The 21,760-nt window shown below is 35.3% G+C and overlaps 1 protein-coding gene across 4 annotated transcripts in view; it reads left to right on the top strand.

The window, feature by feature from the left end:
* The window catches only part of nemy (no extended memory), a 560,333-nt gene that overhangs the window by 324,081 nt on the left and 214,492 nt on the right, over positions 1 to 21,760 (top strand). For 2 of the 4 annotated variants that reach the window (XM_069819565.1, XM_069819557.1), the window contains exon 2: positions 20,291 to 20,513. The exons of the other annotated variants lie outside the window; for them this stretch is intronic. In XM_069819565.1, coding sequence (XP_069675666.1) covers positions 20,323 to 20,513 — 191 coding nt within the window. In that variant the 5' untranslated portion in view covers positions 20,291 to 20,322. The remainder of the gene's footprint in view (positions 1 to 20,290; positions 20,514 to 21,760) is intronic. 4 annotated transcript variants of the gene reach the window in all.

Raw genomic sequence — 21,760 nt, 5'->3', positions numbered from 1 at the left:
CATTATTATTAATATTATTATTATTAATATTATTGTTATTATCATTATTATCACTATTTCTTACCAATGTTTATTATTGTCACACTAACATTACTTATCCAACTTTCATTATTTACTTTCATGTTGTTTTATGGTCTAGATATTAATGTAATAACTATGTAACCAATTGTATTCAATTAGAATTAGAGTCTGGCTGGGCGGAAGAGAAGGCCTACTGGCCTTAGCTCTGCCAGATTAAATAAATAAATAATTAAATTATTATTATGTCTTGTGATATTGAGGATAATAGTCCACCTTTTTTTCTGGGAATTAGACCTATATTTACTTGGTTAGTGGCCACTCATGCAGCTTTTGAAGGACACGAAATATTCTTTTGAAAACAACTTAATCTCGTATCACGAACGGATCTTATGTATGTGGGATCATAATGGAGATCTTGTGTGTTGCGTGAAACCGGCATGTTAATGTAGATCCAGCACGAAGGACAGTGTCAATTCAATTACCCAGACATCGCGGGTGATATCAATGTTTCAGCACTTCACTACACGGATCGTGGGCGATGTGTCCTCGTGTGCCAATCAGCCACTAATTCACAAGCCGAAGCGTGTATCCTCCACTGAGGTGATTTATTAACAGTTTGATTGGAGGAGGATCAAACAATAAACAACTTGTCTAATGGGCATCAACAAACATTTGACAGGTCTTGTAAGGCCGAAATAATGTATGAGCAACACGTTCCTTAATGGAGATATTTTGAACTGCATACATGCTTGTCGTGTATCCATGTATATTATCGTCTTAACGCCCTACCAAATGGTCACTGTACATACACCGAAACTATTTATGAGCTCATGTCGAAACAACCCTTCAAACTTCGCACATCGTTTGGTCCAGTGGTGAATTCAGGGATGCCCACCCCCTCCCAGAGATTTCAAGTTTTTTTAACTAGGCCTAAGTAATGTAATTTACACAAAAAGATACGTATGTGACAGTTTTACGCTGAAGGATATTATCTATTCATAGTCACAATGTTTTACGTATCAGTATTGACGTTCTAAGTTAATGCCTATATTAACATTTGGTATTATTTAAAACAAAATTACTATAAAAGAATGACAGCTTTATTTCTTTAATTAACCTCATTTTTCTGTGTTCCCTTTGTTGTTGTTAGATTAAGATCTGAATTATTGTTCTTTCGCTGTTGGTTCCACTCTCCCTCCCCGTAGAGAACATCCGACCGAATATACGATTTTCAAGCGGTTGCGCCTAATGTTTTGCAGGGTAGAGAGAACACCAGGCGCACTTCACCATAAAAGAACTCTGATGAAATTTTCTGACTACACAAATGGAGTAACAATTGAAGGAAATTTACTTTTCCTAATTAAACAAAAGTGTTAGCTTCAAATAGGTATATAATTGATTGGACACTGGTACATTTATATTCATAACTAGGGGGCGGATGTTGATGACCTAAAAATTTACTTGAAATGATAATTAAAATGGCCTCAAATTAATGGATTTTTTATTTTTAGTAGGTTATTTTACGACGCTTTATCAAGATCTCAGGTTATTTAGCGTCTGAATAAGATGAAGTTGATAATGCCAGTGAAATGAGTCTGGGGTCCAGCGCCGAAAGTTACCCAGCATTTGCTCATATTGAGCTAAGGGAAAACCCCGGAAAAAACCTCAACCAGGTAACTTGCCCCGACCGGAAATCGAACCCGGGCCACTTGGTTTCGCGGCTAGACGCGCTAACCGTTACTCCACAGGTGTGGACCAGGTGATGTACAGTGAGAGAACATTTGTGCATATTACTTGTATAAAATTGAACATACAGTATATAAAAACATTATAAAATTATATGTGAATACTGGAGTGATTCTGAGTCATTTTAACTTACAATAGGCCTAAATAACATTAATAATAGTACATTATGCAACGAGCCTATAATGATAGAGTTAACCATTATAGGCGAGTTTCATACGACTTTTTATGCTCGACCATATTTCTAACTTGAAATTATTGCGATGTATACATTTTATTTGTATCTGACAAGATCGGAAGTGATCTTGTTCTAGGTCGTGAATTGTGAGATGTGCGCAGACGCGAAAGTATTGATTTCTTCCGAGGAACAATAATGTCATTGACCTTGATGTAATCCCGTTAAACTTGATATAATCTTGATTATTGAATTCGACATTGAAAAACGAGATGACAAATTGAATTTATTTGAATATTATTTACAATTAACGCTAATTATTATAGTAACAGAACATACCCTTCTGCGACAGTATTGGATTTCCAGCCTAAGTGACTTTTCGCTAATTCTCTTTCCATTGCATATCGGAGAATAATCGATACTTGCAGTTTTATAACGGTACAAAGCTGACTTGTCATTGGCTGAACACCTGTAAGCTGAGTTGTCATTGGCTGAACACCTGTACTTTAATGAGTAGGTGTACTTTAATGACATGCATTAAAGGACTGCTACCAGGTGTATAATTACTACATTTCGGCATGGTCGAGCATAAAACTTGTAATATATTAAAACATTTAAAATTAATCTTATAATATAATAACCACTTAGTTGAGTCTATAAATGTTATATAACCAATTTTAGATCATATTGCATGCACATACTTGAGATTTAAATTATTTAAAGGTTTGAATTAACAGTAATTACCCGCTAGTGATACTATGTTCAGATAAGAAAAGTCATTTCATTAAAAAGATACAAGCGTTGGCATTCTATGTGTGTTTGATTTTCACTGCCACCAGGGCAGGTAGGGGAAGATGAAATGCACAGTGCACAGAGATCTCTGAACAGTGCACAGTGATCTCTGCACGATGTGCAGGGATTTGGCACTGCTGGTTTATGAGCATACAACTTTCATGATAAGAGTTAACCTCCCCCTTCCCGATTCATATTACTAAAGTACTTCCTCCTGCCTCTTCACACCTCTCTCTTCATCTCATGACTGACAAACAGTAAGTTTTTTCCATAAGCATAGAATGATTTCAATTGTCTTGTGTTAAATCTTACGGTTAACCCCAGACCTTGACTTGGCATGAGGCACGTAACGGAAACTCGCAACACACTCGCTATAGCAAGCACCACTTAACGATAGGGAAATAAAACGAGTTCGCTGCACTTGTTCATTGAATTAAATTGCTACTGAAACCGTAAAATGGTTTTCAAATTCATGGACACTCATATACGATGGCGTGTTTATTGATACGCTTCGACATGTTATTCACTAATCTGCCAGTCGGTTTAGTACATCGCATTCGTCAGAGTTAATGTCGCTAATTAGACGTTATTGTGACAGATGACAGCACTGTACATTGACGCCACAACTCACATGGCTTTATCTCTAGGGGGAGCGCTTTAAAAACATTTCAGTGTACATGATTTAGTATTTTGTTAAGAGGATCATCATAATATTGTTTTGTACAGAATTGCACATTGTGTAGCCGTAATATGATGCAGAATTTTCATATAAGTGTTCAATGTAATTAACTATTGACAGGTTTTCATAAAATTTTTTGGCAAACGAAACATTAAAAATAAAACTTTATAATTATAATGTTCGTGGAATTTTAACTGAACTGTTAATATAGTCTGTTTTTCACGCCGGAGATGCGGATTGGACAACGCCAAAGTTTCTGGGGAGTTCTTCCGTTTCCCTCCATCATTCCACCATTACTTTTTATTTTTAAATGCATCATTATCATTATTTGAGGGAAGTTCCTACTTATCGCATGCAAAATGGTAAAAATAGCCTATCTTCAAATAGTCGTAAATATAATAAGAGTACTATGTATTTGAGCTTTTTCATTTTTTAGTTCTTACACATTAAGCTTTAAAATGAAAAAAAAATGGTTACTCTAGAGTAAATATATCCCCCAAATAATTTTTTAATTTACGCAACACACACACACACACACACACACACACACACACACACACACACACACACACACACACACACACACACACATATATATATATATATATATATATATTTCTTCTCCTTCCTTTCCCCTTTTTTGTTCTCTTGATCACCAGATGTATTTATTATCATACCCTTTTTATTGTGTATTTTATTTAATTTTCGTATTTTTCTTCTTTTTTATTATTATTTTATTACATTGCATTTTGTTATATTCTTCCTTACGTTTTCCATATTAACTATTTGTACTAAATGAGTTGCTTTTATTACATTCCAATGTATTTTGCTTTCTTTTTTCTGTTATGATATTATTTTCATGTTGTTTAGTGTCTATTTTGTAATGCTATTATTATTATTATTATTATTATTATTATTATTATTATTATTATTATTTATTTTTTTTTAATATGTTAGTATTCGGTTCTTTAACTTTTTGTTAAATTTTCACTGCTTGTATAATTTGTGACCTGGTAGAATGTAGGAAACGGTCCTATGACCTTAACTTTTTCAGTATAAATAAATAAATAAATTAATAATAATAATAATAATAATAATAATAATATCTTATAAATTCACTATATGCCTGTGATTAGGTACACTCTATTCACTTATTATAGCACACATTGAATTGAAATTACAGCCACTTACTGCTAGTAGATATTAAAACACACCCTACCAAAATTATTCATATAACTGCAATATTATGGGCATAAGGCTTATACCAATCTTCAGTCAAAAATATTTTCTGAAAACATTCATTCATTCATTCATTCATTCATTCATTCATTCATTCATTCATTCATTCATTCGTTCATTCACATTTCTCAGTAACTCTTTTCTAAATGATAGTTTTTTAACCTGAAAGTTAATCAGGGCAAACGGCTTCGCAGCTGGGTACCTGGCTAAATGAGTGCACTAGTCTCTTAAATTAACATACTCTGTCTGTCATTTAAACTCGTTTATCGATTGGTTGATTGACGTTTTCCACACGGTCTTCTCCCTCATGTAATATCTTTCAGGTTACATTCTACCTCTGCTTTTCTCCTTCAAAATTCCATTAGGTTCCTTGCACGGAACGGCGAGACATGGAGTGAGAAAAATGGCCAACAGGCTTGAAGCTCATATAGATTTTTCTCTCTGAGCCCCAAATTCCCTTGGGAACCCGCGTGATCGCATACCTTTTTATTATTTGTCCCCCATATCCCTTTTTATTGCGTCATTATACTGTACGTCTCGCTCTATTTTCCAATTATTTGATATGGTATACTCATCCTGCCTGTGGTAATATTTATTTAATTCTTACAACCATCCTATCTAACCTAAAAATTACATACTGGTACCAGAAATAAAGACGATTCACGTAAACCAGTTGATTTCATAAATCTCGTTGACTTTTTTCTTGTCCCTTACGTATTTTTAATTATCCAGTTCTTAAATGAAGATATTAAGACCTAAAACTTTAATCACAGTCTGGTAAATGCAGTATTGTATAGACCCTAAAAAATAAGCAGTAGACCACACGTGACCCTCGGACCACACAGTGAAAACCGCTGGGACGGGCAAACAGAGAGCAATAGACGACACGCATGGCTGCCAAAGAACACGCTTACTGACAGTCAGCTGTCTTTAATTGATGACCGACTTATTGTTGTTGAATTGTTACAAGAACAAGAGAGGGAGGAAAAGGCGTAGACGTAGGAAGGCGATTTTTGGCCTTTGACATTCCCTTTGTTCAGTGATAGGTGGAGAACAGAACAAGCTTCTTTTTGTACACCTGTAAACCCTGCCCAACATTTTGGTCATGTTATGTAGCCTGTTTATGATACCTGTCAACTATACAGAGTGTCTCACGAACGCCTGTGTTGACTATTCATGGATTAGCAGTAGCTTAGTGGTAGCTTCTCACCACAGAAGAAACGTTCTTTGATTCCAGGTAGGTTTTGTGAGGATTTTGGTGAAAAAGATTAATCGTAAGACAGATCGCGTCTATTTGTTTCCCATGCTATTTTCATTTACCTATGTTTATACTTTCTCATTGCCGTCCTCAGTGGTCTAGTGGTTGCTATATTGGCTCTGAGGCTCGAAGGTTGATACCAAGTCGAAGGTGATTGATTTTAAAGGACAATTTATTATTACGCAAAGCTGGGAAGTCCGTGTTGTAAGTTTACGGCACACTATCCATATACTGTACTCACCGCGTCTGACTTGTTAAATAGCCAATAAGGAAATAAATTGTCAAATAAGTTAGTCATTAGTAAAATGATAAAGAACTGGATTACTCGAAAGTGCTGAAACGTATTTTCAGGAAATACGTCATTAATAGGTAGTATAGGATCCCATTTCTTAAACGAGTCATGCCAACAAACTTCGGATGTAAATAACGATGTCGAAGCGCTGTATTTGTACAGTCTGATGCTGATGAAAAATGTTACGTACCTTACAAGGCGCCATCCTTCTCGTTGCTTTCGATGACGAAATTACGGTGAACAACTGTATGCATTCGTAAATTTTCAAATGTGAATTTTCTGTAATTGTCGCTGAAACAGTTTTATACAGGGACATCATTTTATTTTACTTCAATTTTTATTGTACCTGAGTTTTTTAATGTACCTCACTCCCACCCTTCTACTAAGGAAGTTCCAACTCCACACAGAACCAAGACCGCAGATAGTAAGCAGTACTGAGTTACTGAGTATAGTACGTTCCAGAAATATGTTCGCGTTTTCCAGTGACGAAAGAGCTTTCAATATGGAATCATATTTTCGCACAGGTACTGTCCGTTTGCCCGATTTCCCCCACCTGCTTCTGCTCGCCCCTCTGTAATAGCTGGGCTGTCTTAGCTCTTTTCTGAAAACATTAATTTCTCTTAGGAATTGGAAGTTTACGTAATATTATACAGCTGTTTAATTTAACTTAAATAAAAGGGCCTCGTTAAGTAATTAACTGTCACGTGATTTCCTCCCTTTCTACAATCCTGCGGCATAACCACTTGGACGGACAGTAGATACCATGTCTGAGTAATTTTATATTTTCGGGTCGGGCAGAAGTGAAGATTGAATTTACAGTACGTAGAGTAGGTACAGAATTATTTCAACATGAGTTACTAGTACGAAGGACGAAACTGGCAATTGGAATTAGATGCAATAGTATATAGTGCGATAATATGCACAAAGGAACTGAAGCCTGTATCGAAATGAACGGCCACCATTTTCAAAATTATGTTTAAATATTCATATTATGATTATTTTTCAATTTAAATTCTTTCTCTATATTGTATGCTAATGTGCTGTAGACAGTATAATATACACTGCATAATGAATACGTTCGCATGGATAACTCACTTCGTGAGTAAAAACACTTATTCTTAATACAGAACTGTACTTTGATTAAAGAAAAACCTAATGAAAATTATCAAACTCAAAATCGCGATATTTCCTAGTTTACGTAAATGGATGAACTACTTTTCTTCCTTCCTATACCTAGTAGAGTGATTTGCGTTTTAAGCCAGTATCATCGAACTCCAGTCTTGGAGGGGGGAGCAAGCGGTGTTTCCGGTTCTCTAAAGGTATAGACAGGTTAATATTAAAAATATTAGTAAAAATAAAATTATGTCCCTGTACTATACATATATTGTAGAATAAAATAAAATTCTCTCATAAATAATCGTGGCCAGTTATGTAACACTGATCTACACATTAACAATACCTACAGAAAAAAATAAACTAATAAATACATAATTTAAAGTATCTGTGAAACGTATCTCATTTCGTCCGATTTTATGAATTTTAGCCATAACACCTAATTATGTAGCAAAGGGTGACGCCTTGGTTTCGTTTGAGCAAAGTAATTAAAGTATGTGCATTTCGAACTGGCGATTCAAGATCAAGTAATGGACTGCATTTGCCACGTGTGCTCACCCCAATCCTGGACCATTCTCCTCAATTAAAGTCAGCTGGGACAGCAGAAATTAACAGTGCTTCAATTTAAGGCCCATTCACAATGAAAATTAAACATAACCGTAACATAAACACTGAAGTTTGCGCCCAGGCTACCAAATGGGATCATTCACAATGATTCACATGAGCATTGACATAAACATTACCGTAAGACGTTAACATGAAAGTTTGCGAACTCCAAATTTTCGTGCTTATGCTTACGTGAATTGCAAACAGAACACAATCGTGGAGCGCTGAAGTATACGACAGAATATGTGAAAATGGCGTCGTTATGTTTCCATGGTTACCAAGTATGTTTGCTGTATGTTTATGTTCCCATCGTGAATAATGGTATGACTTCTTGATTTTACCGCAACGTTTATATTCTTAAGTTAACGCTAACGTTATGTTTAATTTTCATTGTGAATGATCCTTTACACTTTTTAGTTCAGTGACTCGTGCGTGGATTGTACTTTTGTACGTGACCTTGATCCGCCAGTTCGAAATGCACAGATAATAGATCGTCTGTCATTTCTTAAGCGTTTATAAAAGTGGATTATTTTAATATTAAAAATACAGTTCTCACATTTCTTTTCATTAGTACTACTACCCAGTTATTTTCTTTCAATATTAACCTCGGGGGAGGGAGACAATTGCGCTTCTACTCTCTTAAAGGACGCCTCTGAAATACAAGAAATGTTTAAATAAACAATGAATTGCAATAACAGCTTCCGTGATCCATCTCCTCTGGAACAAAGCTTAATTATGGGAAATGAGCGGTCGTATTGATCGACATTCCCCGTTATACGATTGGGGCTTAATGCTTCCGTAATTCTGTATGGTCTCGCGGGTTCAGTCGCATGCCAGAACGACGTTTAGTGCAGGTAGCAGCCGCGTGAGGTTCCGTTGTAGTGTATTAGCATTGGCATGCCGGCTCACCTTGGCAGGTGATCAGGAACTGGATTCCCGCCGCGCGCCCTTAACCTGTCCAGATTGTACAGAAACCATGCCTGCTCCATTCATCCTGCAAGAACGCCTTTTGTTCTGCTGAGTTTCATACCGACGAGCTCCCACAGCTTATGGAAACAAGTCATGATACCCATTCGACCAAGATATTGTACACAAAAGAGGAGCTCAGGGTTATATCTCGTGCGTGATGCGTGTCATTTACCAGGAAAGTAACTGTAAATGGCTGTGAAGTATACTGTTTCGTATTACACAGCGCTTAGAAACTTAATAATATTAGTACTACTAGTACTGACACTTTCCTACTGACATTACAGTTAAAGAATTAATTTTACTAACACAAGAAACACCACTACAATACCTATAATTACTAGCATAACTTCTATTGATATTATTACTACTGTATCACAGCTTTATTACACCTAGGCCTACTGTTATTTTACTGCCACAAATCTCATGTTGCTGCAGTTACTTTTACCGCTACTGTTACTGCCATAGAACTGATACTTTCGGCACTACTTCTGCCACTACTACAGATCTCATACTATTACCGACATTAATTCTGCTGCTACTGTTACCACCACAGATCTCATTATTACTGACATCACTTCTATTGCTAATATTACGATACATCTGATACTATTACTGACAATATTTCTGTTCTGATAATATTACGGGCATTATTTCTACTACTAGGATTTTATCACTGCAGATCTGATACTATTATTGATCACTTTTACTGCTATTACTACCACAGATCTCATATTACTGATATCACTTCTATTGTTGCTACCATATATCTGATACTTCTGGCATTAATTCTACTTTTACAAATACCTGTTTCTATTACTGATATCACTTTCACTGCTATGTACTATTATTACTTCAGATCTAATACAGTTGCTGGCATTACTTCTACTGCTGTTTTACTACGACAGATGTAATACTATTACTGACAATACTATTGCTATTACTACCAGCTACTACAGATTTTATATGACTGACCTACTGCTATTATTAGTGACACAGATCTAATGCTTCTGGCATCACTTCTGCTATTATTACTAGCACAAATCTGATACTATTACTGACATTACTTTTGCTATTATTACTACCACAGATCTAATACAATTTCTGGCATTAGCTCTACTTCTGTTTTATTACGACAAATGTAATACTATTCCTGACAATTCTACTGTTGCTAATACTACTAGCTTGCCACAGATTTTATATTATTGACCTTACTTCTACAGCTATTATTATTGCCACAGATCTGATGCTTATAGTATTACTTCTGCTGTTATTAGTAGCACAGATCTGATACTATTATTGACATTACTTCTTACTTACTTACTTACAAATGGCTTTTAAGGAACTCGAAGGTTCATTGCCGCCCTCACATAAGCCCGCCAGCGGTCCCTATCCTGTGCAAGATTAATCCAGTCTCTATCATCATACCCCACCTCCCTCAAATCCATTTTAATATTATCCTCCCATCTACGTCTCGGCCTCCCTAAAGGTCTTTTTCCCTCCGGTCTCCCACCTAACACTCTATATGCATTTCTGGATTCGCCCATACGTCCTACATGCCCTGCCCATCTCAAACGTCTGGATTTAATGTTCCTAATTATGTCAGGTGAAGAATACAATGCGTGCAGTTCTGTGTTGTGTAACTTTCTCCATTCTCCTGTAACTTCATCCCGCTTAGCCCCAAATATTTTCCTTAGCACCTTATTCTCAAACACTCTGAACCTATGTTCCTCTCTCAGAGTGAGAGTCCAAGTTTCACAACCATACAGAAGAACCGGTAATATAACTGTTTTATAAATTCTAACTTTCAGATTTTTGGACAGCAGACTGGATGATAAGAGCTTCTCAACCGAATAATAACACGCATTTCCCATATTTATTCTGCGTTTAATTTCCTCCCGAGTGTCATTTATATTTGTTACTGTTGCTCCAAGATATTTGAATTTTTCCACCTCTTCGAAGGATAAATCTCCAATTTTTATATTTCCATTTCGTACAATATTCTGGTCACGAGACATACTTCTACTGTTATTATTATCACAGATTTAGTACTATTAATGACACTAGTTTATCTGCTATTACGACGGTTACCAATGTTGATACTGATTCTGCTGTTACTATTATTGCCACAGATGTAGATTACTATTACCGCCATTGCTTCTTTATATGGTGGTGTTAATACTACTTCTCATATTCCACTCATAACTGATATTGCGTCAACTATTACCACTGGTTCTATTACTACTAGTATCGCTTCTAATACTACTGTCACTTATTACAACTGATAGTAAGTTAAATCTATTACTAACATTATTTCTGATAGGCCTGACGTCGATTGTGGTAGGCCTACTACTAATATTGTTGCTAATACTACTAATCACAGTACTGATTCTCACCCTTCAACATTTGGCCCTTTCCTTCTGAATCACTGTATAAAAGCTCAGCTAATTATATATCATTGCATTGGCATGTTACATTTTCGTATGATAATTACGTTACCTTGAAACTATATGTTTATTTTCTTTTGTTTCAGGTAAGTGGATGCCTTGTTTTACATTATATTAAGGAGATGAAAATCTTAGTCCGGTAAGTTTCTCTAGATATTTTTGTACATCTTCCAGTTGCAGTCGATACAAGACATGTTAAACTGTAAGGTAGCTATAACTCCACCTTATACCTAAATGCCAAATGATCTGAAGGAAAGTTACAGCGTGGAATTCTTAAGATTTGAAATAAATACTGCAGCTCCTCTAGCTGAATTAACAAATACCTCCTCATAAAAGAAGGAAATTCAAATATTAATTCGTATGATAGATTTGTCAGAAACGTTTCCTTGGAAACGAGTTGCGGTTACGTCAGTTGTATGTTATCTGTTTCCTTCAGTAGAAGAACACGTGGTTTAGACTTGTGGATTATTTATGCCGCTGACATCAAAGTTTAGTTTGAAAGTAATTTGATATACAGGATGTCAAATTTATTATTGACCACATTTAAATTTAAAGTTTCCTATGTACTAATTTTTTAGGTCAATATAAAGACCAACCATTGCGAAATTTAGTGGTGCACAACAGCGAACATCAATAGCGGAATTTTATTTAGTTAATAATTATTCAAACATCGCTGCCCAAAGAAGATTCATTCCACTCCATATTTGTACATCTTTGTTTGTCCACAAATCTCAATAAGTGGAAGTTCACTTCATCAGCCATAATGAGAATGTCCAAAATTTCGATTGGCTGGTCTAAATACAATCATAGTGTGGCATCGCACCGCACGACTTTGCCGATCCTCTGATTTCAACGTCTGAGACACCCGAAGTTCATAAGGAAACATGTCCAGATCTTTTCTCAGGATTTTGCGCATTGTATCTCTATTGACAACAACTTCTTGCAGATTTCATTGCACTCTGTATGATTGCAGTTACTCTTTCAACTGTTTCTTAATCGTGTACAGATCTACGCCTTTCCGTACATTTAGCATCAGTTACACATCCCCTGTATTCTGGGATTCAACGTTTCACAAAATTGATTTTGGAGGACATGCACGTCCGCGAAACGTAGCGCGAAACCTTCAAACATAAACTTCAAATTTAAATGTGATCATTAATTGTCATCTTATATTTGTATACAATAATGTACTATTCATGAACGCTTCTTTGTGATGATAATGACGATGATGATGAAGATAATGATGTTATTATTGTTGTTCTTTTAAAGACACATTACCTATTTCGTGTCAGTTGTGCAGTAGAATACTTGGGCATCTGCACAAACTTCCAAACACACAGTAGCGATTTTACAGTGGGGACTTCAGTGTCTTTTCAGTTTTGCTGTATATAGACTGTACTTTCTTACGAGGTTGGGTTGATAAGTCTTTACCACACCGCAGAATAAATGATAGGATTTGACTAATAACTACTCATTTTTCAACATAATCTCATTTAAACTCAATACATTTACTGGATCGATAAAATCCTTTTATCCATCTCAAATAAAATATAGGCTACAATTTTTCAACTAAAACCAGTCATTCGCTCTTTCAATCACATCATTTTCGCTCCCGAGTTTCCTTCCTTTCAAGCCCTGATTCGAGTTCTGGAAACAGAAAATAGTGCGAGGGAGCCAAATCTGGTGAATATGGTAGATGAAATAACAGTTGAGACCCACTGTCGTCCAATATCTATTTGAGTATCAAACGCTCTGTGGAGGAACGAGGTTTAGTTTTAAGCTGCTTATACATGATCAGATTTTTCTTCCAATTCAATACTTTGCTAGAAAACTTGTCAAAGATTGAAGAAGGTTTGTGGAAGATTGTTTTATGTTGCTAAAGATTTTAAACACGTTTTTAAAGTTCATTGTAACTTACTTAAAGCTATTTACCAAATATTTCTATAAACTGTATATACTTTGGAGAATAACTGAGCTTTACAGAACAATATTTCTGTTACTTAACTGTACGGTACCCTAAAATGAATATTGTGACTGCATATTGTTTTAAAACCAATTTTTACGATTAGTATTAGCCTAGGTTATAGGTTAGAATCTTCTTCATTCAAAAAATACATAGGCCTACATTGGCACTTATTCAGATTTCTGTCTTGCAATTTTATTCCCTCGTGCTCATTTTTTTATTTTATTGTGGTATTTCACAGAACTCAAGGCGTACAGGCATGGGTTTAATTCATATAATTTAATTAACTGGTAAGCAACGTCTCTCTAGTTCACCGCTTGGAGTAACGGTTAGAAACCTGACCGTGAAAAGCGAGGACCCGGGTTCAAATCCTGCTAGGGAAAGGTTACCTGTTTGAGGTTTTTCCAGAATTTTCCCCTCAATCATTCAGACGCAATATAACCACAGCAACTGATGAAGCGTCATAAAATAAACCAATTAAAAAACTTTTTCGGCCAAGACGTCATGTTTTTTTTTTTCGTAGTTCTTGACGCCATAATATTTTCGAATCCCATTGGTCGATTCCTCAAAATAATTGTCAAGTTTTTGCTCCATTAGTGCATGTTCTTATTCAAGCCAATCGAAGACTTTTATAATATTGTAAGTGATTTGACAATAAAACTTGTAAAGCATTGACAAGTCTTGTAATGTTTTGTGAAGCATTGAATTTGACGAAAATTTGATCGTGTACAGTAGTGGCAAAAAAACCGGACCGACCCTTGCAGTTGATTTCAGAGCCTTGTTCACTCCAGAGCACGATAGACTGGTAACTAAGACTTTCGTGGTTCGAATCCTGCCTGGGAAGGAAACTTTTTTTTGTTCCTTATTCAAATTTATTCCCAGTACTTTTCGATTGCAGCGATATTTTACTATTTAATTAAATTACTATTCCCAGAACATGAATTTTACCAGCAATCTAAAACTATTGGGAATAAATGTGAATAAGGAACGAAAAAAAATTTACCAGTCTATCGTGCTCTGGAGTGAACAAGGCCCTGAAATCAGCTACAAGGGTCGGTCCGTTTTTTTTTTTGCCACTACTGTACAAGTAGATTTGAAATGGAAAACTCGGGTAAGTAATTAGCAAGTATCCGCTATTGAAAAATCATCACTAACAAGATACTGGCTTTCCGGGGGGGGGGGGAATTCTAAGCTTTCTTTTATAAAGATATTTAAGTAGACTACTAAATTGTCCAATATCTCTGTGCAGAATTCGGCTACTTACTTTGTGTTACCCGATTATTTTTTCCGCTTAGAATCTCCTTTGTTTCTATTAAGAGAAATTTAATGATTTCTTCTAACTGTCGATATAGCGAAGTCATTGCTCGACCATTTTGTGAAGAAGCGCGTCGTAATGGCCGCTTATTATGTCATTACAACTTTCTGAAGTAAAATGAGAAAGTTTTGAAGCAGTTCATCATAATTATAGTCATTGTCTCTGATATTGTACGACTTGGAAGTAATTTTGTTATTTGTCTCTCTTTGTATACAACAAATACAGGTTATTAATGCGTATGGATATTCTTTTGTTCCTCTCTGATTCTAGAACATGCTTCAATTTTACGAGTTCGTCTTTTGTTTCCGTATCAGTCCAACACGTATTACCATTACGCATAAAAGTTATTTTATTTCTTTTTGATTTTATAACATTCTTTAAGTTTAGGAGTTTGTCTTTTGCTTCCATATCAATAGAATTTTTGTTATTTCATTGTACAGAGGAGGATCTCAAAGACTAGCACTACAGCCTCTAATGAACTTAATGTTCCTTACTGCTCCTTTACTGGGAATGAGTTTTTAAGTCCGAACGATTGTGCTTTTGTAGGTATTGTGATTCAACTAGGTGGTGTCATTTGTGATGTTTTTGTTATTTCCTTGCATCAAATATTGTAATATTTATAACACTTCGTATTTTGACCAACTTTTGAATGATCTTATAGGTATAATGAAAACGATTTAGCACATATCGTTGAAATTTGGTACTGTTGGTGAATCAGTGCAAGTGATAGTGGAATATTTAAAGTTTTACAGTGTGGAAATATCACCTGATTTCGTATAGTTTAAAACCGTTATTTTGGGTGTCGCGGACCTCTTGCAGCTTATATTTTATTTTGGTGAACCCTCAAAATATTTTTTATAATTTAGGCTGATAGTTATGTTCTGTTCATTAAACATGTTTGGATAACGTAGTGAATTAATAGTATAAGTATTATGGAACGAGCCTGTAATGGTAGTAATAAAGACGCGAGTATGTTTATGAAACTAGCATAAGCGAGCATGCATGATGAGCTTGCGTGTATTTTCAGCATGTTCTCGACTATTGCAACAGATGGCACGAGTGTGAGTGTCTTTTCAGCGTGTTCCCGAATAGCTCAACGGATGGCAGGCGTGTACGCCGTATTTATTGATTAATTGCAGAGCTTGGTTTGGAGATTTTAATCTCAAAGCAACACACATTAAAACACAGGAAATGAACTCAATTTATTAGAATATTAAAATTAACATGAGTAGAATTTATTTTAATTTAAATACATGTTGTTGATTGTGCAATCTGTGAAATTTACCTGGGGAATGGCTCCCAGTGGAATGTTTGAAGTTTGAGTAATGAAATAAACCCAACTTCGAACAATATTACTTTCAAAACTCGCGCCTGCCATTTTGGTTTGGTGCTCGCAAGGCTTGCGGGATGTTGAGCGTACGATATTAATCAATATCGCATATGCTTAGTTGTAAATCGATATTTGTAATGACATAATGAATAACAATACTTTAATGTATGTCATTAATGTATGTATACTCGTTGAAAGAGTAGGAATTGATAAAAACATTTCCTATGAAAGTTGTTTGTTTTAAAGCGCTCTATCAAATGGTACCATATTTTACCCCGACTCCCATTTGAAATTTTAAAGTAATACGCCACTGACCATACTTTCTGTTAAGAATGATTGATGAAATCAAGCTCGAGTGAAAGTTCACATGTGCTTTAGTTACAAATATTTCTGTCTCGAAAATGTTAATGCACTAGTTTCCGAAATAACTGTCACGGGTGGTCTGAATCACCCTGTATTGTATTTTTTCTGTGAAAAATGATACCAGTTTTTAAGACTTACTATAAGGTTATCAGTGGAATGGTTGATGTCCTTGCCGTGAAAAATTAAACAAGATTTTTAGACCTACCACAAAGTTATCAGTGTGATGGTTGTTGTTGTTTTGCGAAATCTGGCTCAATTGTAGATATTCATAAGTCGCAAGTCTACCTCAACATTAAGTTTACATCTATATTTCATCTTCAAGAAGACCGGAAAAGAAAATGTACTCTCACACAAATATGATGGTGTAAATTACGCTAAATGATGTAATGCAATTCGAGAAACATTGGGTTATATGGGTGCTGCATGCAACGAAGATTTCAACAGAGACATTGTAGGAAACACAACTTTTAATCTCGGCTCAGAAGATAATTCTAACATCCCCTCTTTCTTTTTGAATGGCGAACTATTACTTCTCACAAAGAAAGGATTTTTAATACAATTTTATTGTTTTTCTACAGCAGAAAGGATAGTATTCCCTCAATTACAATGTCTATCAATGAAAACTATATTTTCTGCTTCCAAAAATATTGGATGAGAGTTTATCATGTGTTATTAGAAATTCACTGAGAGTAGGAAATGAATCGAATTCTCGGTTACTTACTAACGAGACCACAAGTTTAATTTCTTTAACTGAGACGTTCTCTAAAACAATAACTTAGCTACAAAATATTGAATTTGAGGTACAAAGTCCAAACATTTTATTTCTGGTATAACGTATTGCGCAGAACGACATTCAAACGTTTCTAGAGGGCTCAGTGTTTGTTGGAGGGAAATAGTATTAAAGTATCCAACTAAAAAAAAAAAAAAAAAACAAAATAATACTTGGGTTGTTTAAAAACAAGAAATTAACTTTTAGTATTTAAAGTTTCCCTTTCCTTCTGCTGAAGTTACAGGTCATATTTGGTATGTCTTCCTCCTGTGGCTTGCATGTTGTTACGAGCGCACGTGCGCCCATTTTGTTTACTCGTGACTGTTGTTTTCCCACCGACGCGTCGTCTTCTAGTCTTACGAGCTATATTTGTATGTGTCCTTGACAAGCGATATTTGTATCTGTCCTATCTCTTCCTTGTCCTCATATCCGTACTGTGTAAGTTTATGTAAGATTCAGTCTAGTCACACATGCTTTGATGTACACAGTGTTAAAAAAAACATTCAATATATTGAGAAGTGGTAGTAGATCTATTTATAAAAGCAAGAAAATAAAGTCTAATAAATAGGGTTCTGACGTTGATGAACTAAAAATCACAGAAAAATTACCTATAAAATGACTAAGTTTCTGAAAATATATTAAAATGAAAAAAAAAAATCAAGATTTTAATAATATATTATTACTATTACTATTATTATTATTATTATTATTATTATTATTATTATTATTATTATTATTATTATTATTATTATTATTATTATTATTATTGAATGCCTCAGAAATCACTGCAATGCACATTTAAATATGAGGAGGAACTGAAATTCCCAGGCATACTTCTTATTCAGCATTGCATTAAACGTCACCATTCGTGGGGTCTCAGTTTTGAAGGAACGTCGGTTATCTTTCTTTCGGAATTTTTTCGTCGTCACTTGTGAGATATATATAATACACTGACTGCGGGCACCGCGGGTGCAGTATTTGTTCTGTTGCGTTGAATTGGGGGAAGCACGTAACACACGTGATCAGGAGTCAAGGCTGATGCAACAGTGAGGAAAATTCCTCTTTGACGGAATCGAATTGCGTAAGCAATCTGAAATAGCTTCTCGAATGTAGATTACGATTACACCGTAAAAAAAAGTCCGTTCAAAAGTAGAAAAGGGCAAAAATGCAACAAAAAGTAAAACACTTCCTTAAAAAAAGTTACCAATAAACAAAAGACCAAAAAATGCAAAATAAAAGTAGGCTATATTGGTTCGTGTTGAAGTGAAACAAGTTTATATTGCATCCTGCATTGTCTGTGATGTCTCAGAAAAAAGAAGATATTTTTATCAACTTCTGAGCCCTACTAATAAACATGGGCCCTGAAATTAACATCTTTCGATATGAGTACTTGTCCATAGGGGATGCTGAATGTGATTTCCATTCATAGTAATGCATCCTTCTGTTCTTTGTCTTAACGGACTCATGCAGTCTTTCAAACACTTCTAGTTGGTCTCGGATGTGCCGACAAACGTTGACGACATTAAGGTCTTTAAGTGTCCTCATAACCAAATCAAAGTGATTAAAGTCAGGGGAACGAGAAGGTCATTGTACTGGACCTCTACGACCAATCTATCGCACATTAAAAGTCTGTGTTACATGTTTTCGGACATTACGAAGCATGCATAAACCACATCTATAGCCTTTGATGGTATGACATTTCCTTCAAGACAGACAATTCGTTTGCTATGAAATCATGATATTTAACAGCAGTTGATCTGTCTGGTAGAATGTACGGCCTTAGAGTTGGGTATGGGGGAAATTATGTATGTAACATATTGTTAATTCCGAGAAAATAGAAACAAACTCAAGAATCTTCAGTATTTTTCTCGTTTAATATAATATTTTATTTCCCTTGTTTCTTTGAACACTTAATGCGTTCCTTCACAATGATTTTTCAGCATCATAACTTAGAATTGTCTGTACAAAAGAGTAAAACAATTACATTTTTTTAATTGGAATTCATAGCTTTTCCGCCCAAGTCTTATGATGTTTGCTGTTTACTGCAGAGAAAAAATGACTGCACACATTAGGAGATATACTGTTCTTTGTTCTTTCAATACCTTTTCCAAAGCCTTACTTCGTACAAAATTTAATTTTAGAACCGACGTTTTTAATCCTAATTTTTTTAATAGACTTACTACCACCTCTCAGAACAACCTGTATAATCAGCTCAAATCAGATTACAAATATTAGAGACTATGTTGAACTGGATGAAATACAATGTGATGTATCCTTGTACTATGCAATTTTATTGTTTGCTTGTATGGTATGTATTTAATCGTTCTTTAAGTTGCTATACCTACTACACGCTTTCATAGGTGGAATTCTTGATAGCTCTATGGTATTTTGATGAGCTGATGTCAAGGATTCTCCATGGGATTACATGATATTCGCCTTATATTTTGGGAAATCTTGAAGGGGACAGAAACAAGTAATCGGCCTAAGCGAAGTTCGAACCCACGAATTCAACTTCGTATACATGGTGATTCACGATTAATGGCTCGCCTTTTAGGAATCAGTTCTATGGGCCATTTTGAGCCTAATATGTCATATGAAGATGAGCCTGATTTTATCAATCGTTAAGGAGTTACAGCGATTATCCTACGAAAGTAGCAGTGGTCCTTCGCAGAACTAAGAATTATTCACTTAAAATACGAAGAAATATTAATTAAAATACTGTAATAATTATAAAATATATATACCTTGGTTAAGAATCAGACTTTCAAATATCCCACTTCAATGCACTTGGTCGGACGTTTGTGAATGGCGCTTGGCGTTCCGTACCTCGGCGCGGCTGTCCCTGATAGACGCAGCTGATAATCACGAAACCTATACTATTCATTTTACTCCCGTACTTCACGTCACAGCGCAACCCTCCGTTTAGTTTAAGTTCCAATGTTTGTTTTACGATGCAAGCAACTCCAAAGCCTGATTCACAGTGTGATGTTTGTAATTTTACGAATAACTTTCAAACTAATGATAATTGGACCCATGTTCATGTGACTTTTATGCTCAAAATGGCCTGTAGAACTGATTACTAAAGATCAGGTCATTAGTCGTGAATCACCCTGTATACAGTGTGTGAGTGTGAGTGTGAGTGTGAGTGAAGGTACGTAGATATATAAGTGGGCGTATTGAAAGTTTTTCATATCCTTATATGGACTCTGTTTTTAACAGATTCTTTGGGAGTTTCTAAGACCTGAAAATCGATGACCACATTGAACTCCCAGGGAAGTGGAGTCAGTACAACGCCCTGTCTCTGTCTAAGACAGTACAACAAATCCGTTACGCCACAGCCCGTGGAGAGAGAAGGCCTACTAGCCGACTGCTGGCCTCACGTCCACATGCCTGAACTGAGGCGAACGATCATCCAGAATCACCGGCGTAGCTCAGGCGGCAGGCAAGTTTGTGTGCTTACCCGAAGCTGCGCTCGGTTCGATTCACTGATTAGCTTTTCCCGAGATTTTCCAAATTATAACGCGAATGTCAGGTAATCTGTGGCGAATCCTAGACCTCGTCTCGCTAAATTCCATCCCGCTGTAACTAATTCCATCGACGCTAAATAACCTGGTAGTTACAGCCAGTGCTGTCATGGTAATTTTTCTCTTGGCCATACGCCCCACTCCTTGTTTCTCCCTTGAAATATATTTTACTCTCCTCTCTCTATCTCTCCGACTGCCATTTAATGCTTTTTTTTTAATATTAAAGAGGAAGTAAAGAAATTGTTTTGCTTTACATTTTAATTGTACAACAAGCTTGATTTAAAGAATACACCATGTAGCCCCACCATAGGTGCACACTTGTCTCGATGAATCCTGGAGTGTGTATTTGCAACACTTCTTGTTTTTCAACCATTATTTTATATAATTCTGGATTCCAGTGCTGCAGATGGACAGTTTTTGTTTATGAACATCAAACAAAATACATTAGGAACAGCAAGAGATGATCTAAGATCTGTATAGATCTCCGTGTACAAAACTTAGGCACCCATATGCAGTATGGCTCCGTACACACAAAATTTTCTTTTCCCCACACGATTAATTAAAACAAAAAATTTTAGTTCCCATGCCCCGTATGGCCTTCATGACAGCACTGGTTACAGTGTGATTTTATTTATTTATTTATTTATTTATTTATTTATTTATTTATTTATTTATTTATTTATTTATTTATTTATTTATTTATTTATTTATTTATTTATTTATTTATTTATTTATTTATTCATTCATTCGTTCATTCATAGATTGATTAATTCATTGATTCATTTACATAACGGGCAAAGCTCAATTACAATGTTCATGATTTACAATTCACATACCTTATAAAACATAAACAAGGAAAACGAAACATACCCTAATTAAAAACAGAAAAAAAAAATAGAAAAGAGAGAAAGGAAGAAAGAAATTGAAAATAAGGTGTAAAAGCAGCTTGAAAATAACTATTATTTTGAAAAAAAAAATTGATAAATTATTCTGTATTAGGAAATATATTGAAAATATTCGGATGAGGATGTAGGCTAATTAATTGTATAATTGAAACACTTGAAAAACTGGAAAATTTTTGTGTGATTCAGTATTTGTCCTTGGTATGAAAAATAAATTCCGAAATTTTGTATTAAGCTTGGGTGCATATAATGTTATATAATAA

The sequence above is a fragment of the Periplaneta americana genome, chromosome 1 (assembly GCF_040183065.1).
Source record: "Periplaneta americana isolate PAMFEO1 chromosome 1, P.americana_PAMFEO1_priV1, whole genome shotgun sequence".
NCBI lineage: Eukaryota > Metazoa > Arthropoda > Insecta > Blattodea > Blattidae > Periplaneta > Periplaneta americana.
The sequence above is the reverse complement of the archived record's forward strand: the minus strand, read 5'-3'. Positions and strand labels throughout refer to the sequence as shown.